This window comes from Aquarana catesbeiana, linkage group LG04 (assembly GCF_042186555.1).
Source record: "Aquarana catesbeiana isolate 2022-GZ linkage group LG04, ASM4218655v1, whole genome shotgun sequence".
NCBI lineage: Eukaryota > Metazoa > Chordata > Amphibia > Anura > Ranidae > Aquarana > Aquarana catesbeiana.
The window spans coordinates 76,355,426-76,366,981 of NC_133327.1; the positions used below are offsets into that span (position 1 = coordinate 76,355,426).

The 11,556-nt window shown below is 41.9% G+C and overlaps 1 protein-coding gene across 1 annotated transcript in view; it reads right to left on the reverse strand.

Moving 5' to 3' along the window:
• The window catches only part of LOC141141384 (b(0,+)-type amino acid transporter 1-like), a 44,834-nt gene extending 37,557 nt beyond the window's left edge, over positions 1-7,277 (reverse strand). The window contains exon 1 of the mRNA XM_073629043.1: positions 6,475-7,277. Coding sequence (XP_073485144.1) covers positions 6,475-7,221 — 747 coding nt within the window. The 5' untranslated portion in view covers positions 7,222-7,277. The remainder of the gene's footprint in view (positions 1-6,474) is intronic.
• Positions 7,278-11,556: the final 4,279 nt, after the last annotated feature.

Genomic DNA, 11,556 nt, shown 5'->3' on the forward strand with positions numbered 1-11,556 from the left:
CTACCTCTGCCTCACTGTCTGAGGCTTTAAAGGGGTTGTAAAGGTAAAAATGTTTTCACCTTAATGCATTCTATGCATTAAGGTGAAAAAACTTCCGACAATAGCCCCCCCGTTTTACTTACCTGAACCCTCGAAAGTCCAGCGCTTGCTCCCGACATCATCTTCGTTGATCAACCTGACCGCTGATTGGCTAGAGTGGATGGATTGAAAGCAGCGCAGCCATTGGCTCGTGCTGCTGTCAATCGCATCCAATGACGCGGCACGCTGGGGGGCGGGGCCGAGTGATACAGTGAGCGGCTTTGGCCGCCGGCTGTATCACGGGAGCGCGCCCGCAAGAACTCACCACCATGCAAGCTCCCTCGCATGGTGGTGATTAGTTCTTGCGGGGAGGAGCTGAAACAGCCGCCGAGGGACCCCAGAAGACCAGGTTCGGGGCCACTCTGTGCAAAACGAGCTGCACAGTGGAGGTAAGTATAACATGTTTGTTATTTTTAAAAAATAAAAAATTTACCTTTAGTGTTCCTTTAATTGAGGAATGGCTCGGCTGCAATGGACCTGGAGCCTCAAGATCTTCCGAAGTAGGAACTGGGACTGTGTCGCCAGCAGAGTTGTGGGTATGGTCGGAATCCATTTTACACAAGGACTCATGGACCACCTTTCCGACCAGTGCTTCCACTCGTTGGTCTCCACCATCTTTCTCTCATGGCTTTCGAAAAGCATGGCTCGCAGAGCAACTTGCCTTGAGGGACCTGGGCCCCATATCCCCAGCAGGTTTTCCTTTCTGAGCGGCTGGAATGGTGGTGAGAGTGTCGCCCCGGATGTGGTTTTGGGCTCCTCTCTGTGGTGCCTAGACCTGGAGGATGATCTATGGCGCCTGGAGCTTGAAGAGGAGTGACGACGTTGAGACCTAGGACAGTCTTTATCTTCGCAGAGCAGGATAGGACAAAGACTGCAAAGACATCAACAGAAATGGATGAAACTCCTGTAACATCCATCAGCCATGAGTCATTAAGCCTGCAACATGAACATTTACCCAGCAGTAAGCAAAAGGGTTTCTGGGGAAAACCGCCGGCAAGTTTGCAGTATAACCCAGGGAATGTCAGATCTGACAGCTAATTAAAATATCCACCGCTGATGATGTCACTGCGCCCCGCAGCGTGCCAGCGGCGGTCGTGTGCCTGCTGGACCGCTGCCATATTGATGGAACCTCGCATGTGCGAACCAAGCCTCAGTTTCACTCGCAGCTGGCAGATGCACAGACGGGACCCGGCGACTTCCTGAAATGGCAAGCTGGAGCGCAAATGTGTTCCAGCCGCCATGGCCCTAGACACCGTAGCCTGAGAAGGAAAAGGAAGGGGACACACAATACATAGATACGGCTGCCATATTAATGAATAATTATATACGTCACCACCACCATTGCGACACGATCCCGACCAGACCTGGAACTGGGAGCTACTGCTCAACTCATTGCACGACCAGGGCGTTTACAAGGACTCCCACTAATAGCTGGGACGTTTGGCCATATTGCCGCTTGCCTGCCAATGGCCTGGTTAGTAAGCTCTTCGTGGCATATTATCGCCCATGTCCACCTGCTAATAGCTAGGATTGCTGGACTTCAGAGAGGATCGTTTTGAAACCACAGTATCGCCTTCCAACCCTGCCAAGTCTGGATTGCGGAAAAAAACTTCATAAAAGGTAAAACTTCATTTTGGTCTTAGGATAGGGTGACCAGACGTCTCCGTTTTCCGGGGACAGTCCCCGGACTGAGGACACTGTCCCTGGAGCCTGTCTGTCCCCAGTTTTGTCCTAGGATTGCAGGGGCCCAATTAGGGTTGCCACCTGTACGGTTTGTGAGACATGTCTCTGGCCGCCTGTAACCCAGACAGTGTCTCATCCGACATTTCCGCTCCTGCCGGCCAAAATTTCTCCCTCCCCATCTACCCCCTGCAATCGGCGCCTCCATGTGCTCATTGTGCTACAGACGGGCATGGAGGTGGAGGTGGAGGCAGAGCCAGGTGCTCTGGCTGCAGACGGGACATGGAGGTGGAGGTGGAGGTGGAGCCGGGTGCTCTTGCTGCAGACAGGACATGGAGGCGGAGCCCCCACCTTGCTTTGGTGCTCTGGCTAGCTGCAGAAGGCACACAGAGGTGGGGTTGCAGGCAGAGCCTCCATGTTACCTGCTTCTCTCTTGAAAACTGCGGAGATTGTGCTGGGAGACTTGTACAGTAAGTGTCCGGGGTATTGTGTATGTCATACCCCATCCATCCATACAGTCCTCACCCCCCCCCCCCATACACCATCCATCTATACACTCCACACCCCTCTTCTACACATACAACCCAACCCCTCTCCTGTACATACCACCCACCGCCATACCCTCCATACCACTCTAATACTTTATGAAGTTTTTTCTCCATCTTATCCTCCTAACAAAAAATTCATAGAAGTATCTTTTTTTTATCTCATGGACGAAATGTGAGAAATAACGTATATATCATACAATCATTCCATAAACACATACTACATACACTGCATATATAATTTGAGGAAAATATGCTTATAAAATAGTTTACCATTTGCCAAAAAAAAGAAAAATGTCCCTGAATTTAATTTTAAAATCTGGTCACCTTATCCTAGGAGGAGGACAAAAAAGGAACACGGCCTCTGGCCCGGAACAAAGATTTATGGGAGAAGGGTCCTATGAGGTATGAGGGGGCGGGATTAACCCACACAAAGGCTGCCATGGAGTCTGTCAGGAAAGTGTTTTTGTGTTTTGCCTTTCATTTCTATTTTAAACTGAATGGGTTGTTTTACAAGGTGATCATTTACAATCCCTTTAAAGTGGTTAGTAAGTCTGTTATTTTTGATGATCTGGTGATCGGCCAGAAAGTCTTTTATTTTTCAACTTCTTTCAACAGACCAAGCTGTCCAGCAAATGTGGCAGTTAAAGAGTTGGTCAGCTTTTATTTATGTAAAACCTTTATCTGAATGACAAAAGAAAACTGTTGCTATAATACACCTACCAGCTCAAGCTCACTCAGTGGTGAGGGCTTATGTGCTCAATGTTCCATAGGCACCAAAGTCCACAGGAAATAGTGTTGGCTAGTAGCAGTCTCTTCTATTAGAATTACGGTGCTAAACTTGGCCAGTGATGACCATTATGCCACTGTAGTAGTGTAATAAACCCTACAAATTCTTAATCAGCACTTTTTAGAGTAGTTCCCTGTTTTATTCTCCAGAGTTCTCAGAAACAAGAGACTGTTAGAGACAACTGCCAATATTACTAAGAAACTATCAGGGTTTTAAAAATTGTTGGGAGAAATATAGGTGCTTCCTTTGCAGAATTCCTTCTGAAAATGCTAGTTGTTTAGCTGTTATGCTGAACCACTAGCTTTAATATTAGTTAATGGGTCTAGAACAAGCACATGAAGTCAGAAATCCTTATCTGCATACCTTTGCGGGTTATTTAAAAATTTTAAGCCAGGGAAGGACCTGCAATGGCAGCCTCTATGTTTTTCATAAGTGTCCTTTAACTTTCTAATGCACATTTAAAATATTTAGGGGTAGTAGAACAAAATCAAAGGAATGAGGAGCACTGGAAGGGGCAGACATGCAGGATATGGGATGGAAGTGCAAAAGTGAGGAAGTTGCTTAAAAATTGGGCAATTATTTTCTCACCTGAAAGTCGAGGGGAAGGGGACTCATTCCTTTTGGGGAAGCTGTCCAGGACGAAGAAGGTAGAGTACATATGTTCATCCAAAATGCCATTTTACCTAAGTTTGACATGTTACTAGGATAAGATCTATGGAGATTTTTTAGAGAATCCAATAGATTCCCACCTACAATGCAAGTTTGGCAAATAACCCCACATATTTACAAGTGCAGTTAAAAGTGTCTCATGAATGCAGACTCACTACCTCTGTTGATATCCATAATATAAAAAATGCTAAGCAGCTCTTGATCCACTTAATGTAGTGCTAAATACCTATATCATAAGCCTTCATGTCTAAATCTGGATCATTATAGTAACAAAAGCCAATTAGTGCTTGATATCTCAGTCAACAAATTAATTATTAGATGATGAAATGAACATATAAAGTGCATAAATGAAACTAAACGAACCAATGCTATATGAGTGGTAAATTTTATCCAACAATCTATAAAATGTTAAATTGACGTTTATAGTGCATAAGAGTGATATCTGTGCAAAACAAAGTCTTTTCTTTTTTTAAAAAGTGCTGTTGTGCTCCGTGTTCCAATGGTGTCTGTGCATCCACCTCGTGGGGGGCTGTGAATACTCCGCACTCACCAGATACATTGCACCTACCTTATAGTAAAAGGAGTCTGCTGTGCTTGTAGGCCTTTAGGGGGACCTGTCCCACTGCGGTATCCTCTGGTTACTCCCACTGGTGTTGGTTACCTCCAGTTATGACTCCAACGCTCCAGGACCAGAATGTGCAAGTGTGTGATATATGGAGAGAAAACTCCTCATAGTATAAAATCCTCCAAAAAATTATTGAATATAGGCATCTGGAACGCACGCCATACCATAGGCAGCGACCACTATCTACACTAGTGTAGGGCTGTTTGTGTGTTCAGTGACGTCCAGTCGGGTTACATATGACTATTCAATTTTAATGGATTTTTAACATGTAAGATGCCAATATTCAATAATTTTTTTGAGGACTTTACACTATGAGGAGTTTTCTCTACATATATCGCACACCTGCACATTCTGGTCCTGGAGCGTTGGAGTCATAACTGGAGGTAACTAACACCAGTGGGAGTAACCAGAGGATACTGCAGTGGGACAGGTCCCCCTAAAGACCTACAAGCACAGCAGATTTCTTTTTTCTATAGGGTAGAGGAGTCCAACCTCTCTGGTGAGTGCGAAGTATTCACAGCCCCCTACGAGGTGCATGCACAGACACCATTGGAACACGAAGCACTTTAAAGAAAAGACTTTGTTTTGCCCAGATATCACTCTAATGCACTATAAATGTCACTTTAAAATCTTATAGATTGTTGGATACAATTACCACTCATATAAAATTGGTTCATTTTGTTTTTAATTTATGCACTATATGTTCATTTCATCATCTAATAATTAATTTGTTGACTGAGACATCAATCACTAATTGTCTTATGTTACTGTAATGATCCAGATATAGACACGGAGGATTATGATATAGGTACTTAGCACTACATTAGGTGGAGCAAGCGCTGTTTAGCATTTTTTATTTCACCTTTGTTCCACTAGTGGGGACAGTACTAACAGCAGTGGCCCAATCACTTCAGTATATATAACCGAGGCGTGTGTGTTCTATATTTGATATCCATAATATATTCACCATTGGTGAGATTTGAAGACAGGTTTGGGAAACTGCTCTTCTGGGCAAATATCACAGAGCTGCTGGACAAGAATAACGCTAAACACTCAATATGATTTATACTACTGTGCAAAAGTTTTAGGCGGGTGTGAAAAAATGCAGTAAATTAAGAATGCTTTTGGAAATAGAAGTGTTAACAGTTTATTTTGATCAATTAACAAAATGGAAACTAAATGACCAGAAGCAAAAATCAGATCAAATCAATATTTGGTGTGATCACAAACAGCATCGATTTTTCTAGGTACACTTGCACACAGTTTTTGAAGGAACTCGGCAGGTAGATTGTTCCAAACATCTTAGAGAACTAACTACAGATCTTAGGATGTTTAAGGAAAGTATGCATGATGTGTCTTTCATCTTCTGCATTAAGTTTCCTTGGCTGACCACTGTGTCTATGGTCCTCAACATTGCCCATTTCTTTGTGCTTCTTCAAAAATCTTGAACAGCACATCCTAAAACCCCAGTCTGCTTTGAAATCTTTGTCTGGAAGAGACCTTGCTGATACAGTATAACTAACTTGTGTCTTGTTGCTGTGCTCAGCCTTGTCTTGGTGTATGACCTGTTACATGAGTCTTCCATAACCTCACCTTAGTTTGGTTGTTCCTCACCTAATTTTAAGCCTCCTACACAGCTGTTTCTGTTTCAGTTAATAACTGTGTTTCAACGTACAAATGAAATTAATGATCATTGGCATCTGCTTGGTATAATTAGTTAATCATACAACTGACTCTAATCCTACAAAATCCATGACTTTGTGCAAGTGTACAAAGTGTGCAAGTGTAGGAATTGATGCCAATGGGTAGTCACACCAAATACTGATTTGATTTAGATTTTATTTCTGTTTGCTCACTTTGCATTTTGTAATTTGATAAAAACAATTAAATGTATTTTTTTTAAAGCACTCTTAATTTTACAGAATTTCTTTACACCTGCCTAAAACTTCTGCACAGTACTGTATGTTCTACGCACAAGTGGATGCAGTCCCGCCCTTCATTAACAGATAATCTGGAGAATCCCTGGAAATGCAAGTTTGCTAGCAAGTATGTACTATCTATTGATTGTGTTTGATGCATTAACTAACCTCTGGGTTTTTCAGTTCTTCTATTACAGGGTTCAGATTGTTCCATCCATCATAAGACCAGAGTCCTTGATAAAAAGCCACTCCAACTGGACCAAATCCTGCAGCCGTATTTTCAAAGGCATTCTGGAAGACCTGAGTGTTTCCTTTGGCCAAGAAAACCATACCACCCACAGTTATGATCAACAAGGCAATCAGCTTGGCAGCTGTGAAGAAGTTCATCAAAGAAGCAGAAAGCCTAACATTGAGGCAGTTGATGATGCCCAGGACGAGGATACAGGCAGCTGATGTGCACTTCACCGCTACTTGAGGCAGTGGGCAGTCCTCGTAGAAGGCAGCCACCACATATTCTGAAAAACCAATTGAGATAGCAGCAATGCTAGCAGGTCGTAACACAATGACTGATGTATATGCACAAAGGAAGGCTGGTAAGGTGCCAACATTCCTTAAAATATAAATGTACTCCCCTCCAGATTCCCTAATGACAGTGCCAAGTTCAGCATAGGAAAAGGCACCTAACATCGCTAGAACACCACAGGCTGCCCATATTAACAGGCTGGCTCCAGGACTGCCCATGTGATAGAGGACCCACTGAGGAGACATGAAGATACCAGAACCAATCATGGTGCCAGTTAGCAGTGATACAGCACTAACCAGGCCAAGTTCACGTTTGAGTTGTAATTTTTGGGTTTCATGTTCCATTTTTCCATCATTGGATGAAGAGGAGTCTCTTTTTGTCCTTCGATGCATCGTGGAATATCGGAGGCTTCTTATCTCGGATTCTTCTAAAACAAAGTGTGCTTTTTCACAGCTAAAGTGTGACAATTAACACCAATGTTAATCATTACAAAGAATATCACAGATCCTTTATTACTGCTGTTAATAATCAATTACGTTAAACCAGTAATGCATATTTCCAAAAGTAATGAGGGAACATAAATGCAATCATCAGGTATAGTTTTGTGCTCTTAGTTTAGGCTACTATGGTGGCATGTACAGGTTGTTTTAGCTATGGCATAATACAAATTGTAGCATGCTGTAGAATAAAAGATGCTACAATACAGAAGCTGTAGCTGCCCAAAAACAGGTTTCTTAATTCGCCTGCCATTGACTCGGACAAGTCCTTGGGTCAGTGTGAATGAAAAGTTCACTGTGCTGCTCTTGCATGGGTCTATCATCTGTAGAGAAACCTTTTAGACTGTAAACTGGCACAGGGGGGCTTACATAAATGTTCAAAGTATATTCAAAACCAAAACTTTTGTTTTTAGCTTTGGATAGAGTGAGGAAGGATTTACTACATTACAAAGTTTTTATTTTGTGTCCCTACTGGGTGGAGTCACCCTCTAAATTAATCCTAGTGGCCATTGTCACAGAGAAGCAAAGTGAAGGGAAATCCAACTTTTTTTGGGTTTTCAACACAGCAAGAGGTGAGGGTAAATCTTTCATGGATGACACCTGTTCCTCTAATAACGAGAAAATACCTCAACTGGTAGAAATGTCCTCTTACTTCCTGCTGTATCTCCAGAACAAGAATTTAAGGGAAATCTCCCCAGTGAGGCAAATTAAAAAATAAACTGACGAGGGATTTTTTTAGATATTCTCTATTCTGTCCAAAACTAGTAAAAAAAAATAAAAGATTTGTTTAAACACACACTTTAAATCACAATACTATCACAATATTATCACAATACTAGTAAGATAGATTCTTAGATTCTTGAGGAGTAGATTAAAATTGACACAACAGAAATATCAACAAATAGATTTAGATATGCAAGAGTACCTACACACTGACGCTACTGTCTCCAATCATTGGAACAGCTTCTTAGCCACTTGCTTACTAAGCCTTTTCTGGAACTTTTTTTACAATTCTAAATTAGCATTTTTTGCTAGAAAATTACTGTACTTAGAACCCCAACCATTATATATATATTTTTAGCAGAGAAACTAGAGAATAAAAAGGTGGTTCCACTGTAATTGCGCAACGGTCTTTCAAATAGTTACCCCAATTTTTTGTATAATGTGAAAGATGATGTTATGCTGAGTAAATAGATACCTAACATGTCATGCTTTAAAATTGTGCATGTTTGTGGAATGGCGACAAACTACGCTAACGATCACGGCAATACCTCACATGTGTGGTTTGAACACCGTTTACATATGCGGGCGCTACTTATATATGTGTTCAAGAGGGGAGAAATCTGGCGCACTAGAGGCTATCATACCCAAATCCGCTAGGCTGAATAAGCAAATAAATTAATTACAACAAGGACCGTCACATGAGGAAGAAAGTCCAAGGTGCTAACTGAGTGGCAGCCACTGTAGAGGAGCTAGAAGTGACTCTGCAGGGAAGACAAGAGGGAGAGCAGCGCCAACTAAGTGTAGCGGTAAAAGTTTTAATAGGCACAATAAGTAAGGCAACTCACAGGATTGTGGTTGACAATGCTCGTCAGTAAGTGGGCACACTCCACTGTTGGTGGCCATCTGGCCATCGTTCTGCCACGCCCACCACCAGGAACGCCCGCGACGCCAGCCTGATCCTCATCCACTTGGGACTCTCGGAACACCTCCTGGTAGTGTTGCCGCTCATCGACACTGCAGAGGGAGTCATCCGGTCTCCCTCGAGGAGTAACGCCGGTCAGCTGGCCACCCACAGCGGGGTCTGTCCACTTACTGACGAGCATTGTTGACCACAATCCTGTCAGTTGCCTTACCTAATGTGCCTATTAAAACTTTTACTGCTACACTTATTTGGCATTGCTCTCCCTCTTGTCTTACATATGTCTTTGTTTCTGAGCATGAGCACGGAAGGATGGGGCGCTCTAAATTCTTTTTTTTTCTTATTTATCTTACTTTTTATTTTCACACTGTTCCTTTATTTATTTTTTATCACTTTTATTCCTATTACAAGGAATGTAAACATCCCTTGTAATAGAAATAAGCATGACAGATCCTCTTTATTGATAGATCTGGGGTCAAAAAGACCCCAGATCTCTCATTAAACTTTAAAAGCAAAAGAAAAAAAAATAATTTTTTTACATTTTGACTTGGCTGGGTTCAGATTGCAGCATTCACCGAGTCACAGCAAGAGTCCGGTGCGTCCCCATTCACCCTTTCAGGTCCAATTTCAGACCAAATTTTAGGCTGAATTCAGACCTGAAATGGACCAAAAGACGTGCAGGACTTCTATGCAATTCACACCGGAGCCGCTCTGGAGATGTGTGAACCGGCTCCATAGGGAGCCGGTCACAATCTCCTGCTATGTGAATTGGATGCAGGGAAACACAACATCCAATTCGCATAGGTGAACCCAGTCTAAGAAAAAAAAAATGTTTTTTGATGCCTAAGAACCGTAAAGTGATGTAAGAGGTCACTCCGGTCCTCCAAAGGCATAGAGCCGAGTGTGGGCCATCTTGGCCTCACTTGAGTTCCTGCCCAGCGATCGGCCACACGAGATCGCTTACGGGGGGGGGGGCATCTATCCCGCCGCCCATAAAAGTGATCCCGTGGGACCACTTTTATCAGACACAGAATCGCCCACAGTAAACAACAATACCGGGGTTATGGCAGCTAGCTGCTGCCATAACCCCAGCATTTAACATCAAAGTAATTATGTATATTTACTGTGGGCGGTCGGCAAGTGACTAGGACAGGCCTCAGGAGGTCATGAAAAATGTAGCATAATTTTGTTTGTTTTTTTAAGCAGCCACTGATCAGCCATTTCCATTCTCAGGGAGGCCAGGGTAAAATTGTTACATGATACATATGATTACATTAGTACATTACAATTACATTAGTAAATATGATTTTTTTTTTCAATAGCGTGTCAATAAGAGGTGAGCTGAGAATTCTGGACATTTTCTAACCAATTTTTGTTCCTTTATAATTTATAAAATATAAGATTTAAACTTTGAAGCACTATAGAAAGGGATCTAACCTTACACAGACTTTAAAGTGTATGTCCAGCCAATTTATTTTGGTTTTAGACAGCTTTGTTAGATCAATTTCCCAACTCTCTGGTTACAAGAAAGGGGTAATTTTTTGGGGGGGAACTTGAAGAAAAACAAAAATGCCCTAAGTCTGGCTAAGTTTAGTTTTATTCTTTAAAATAGGCGTTCTTAACCGTTTTATGATTACAATCCCCAATGAATTGCCAAATACGCTCCTATACCCCTCTGCCAGACTGTCGTCATCATCACAGGTCCTGTTATGGGCCAGTACCGGTTTAAAAGATGTTAATCACTTGATTTTACTTTTATATATTGACAGGTAGGAACAGGAAAGCTGAAAGAAAATCATAAGGATTTTATTGTATTTACTTACTGCATATAAATTTGACAAATACACAAGCTATTTACAGCTGGTAAGTTTTTGCTGTTATTTTTGTACAATTAATTCAAGGAATGGATGTATAATTATTGGCAATGTTACTCACATGTCATCTGTCACAATCAATTTCAACAAGTCAATTCTACCAATTTGACTTTAGGTTCAATAATGCAACCAATCCTGTTTCATTTTTATTTTTATTTATTCAAATCAATTGGTTTAAAATATTAAAAAAAATATTTTAAAGGGTGCATTCATGACACTGTTTAAAAAGCATGCTAGGTTTTATGATCAGAAAGCCCAGCACTACATTCTTACTTTTTGGCAAACTGTATAGCTTTACTAATTTCCGTCTATAAAAAAAATAGCTTCCCTTTTAGGCAATCACAACTCACTGCAAACTACAGTCAAATCCAGCTTGCCAGACTTTACCCCCTGAGAACTTTAACATTCATTTTGCAAATAACAGATATAACTGACACATACATACACATTAACATAGGTTGCCTAGCTTAGGCCTTAGCTGAAATATTTGGTCAGTTACATATTAGGCATTTAGGGATTATAAAAACATTAAAACGCCAAGGGAAAAAAACAATAAAACACGGAAATCCGTTATAACAAAGTGTTCCATCTAAACCAGGGGTAGGCAACCCCCGGCATTGGTGTCACAAGCAGCACACAAAGCCTCTTTTGCCGGCACTCGACTCCCTCCCCATCAGCAGAGCAGTGCAGGGAAGTGTCAGTGAGACACTAACG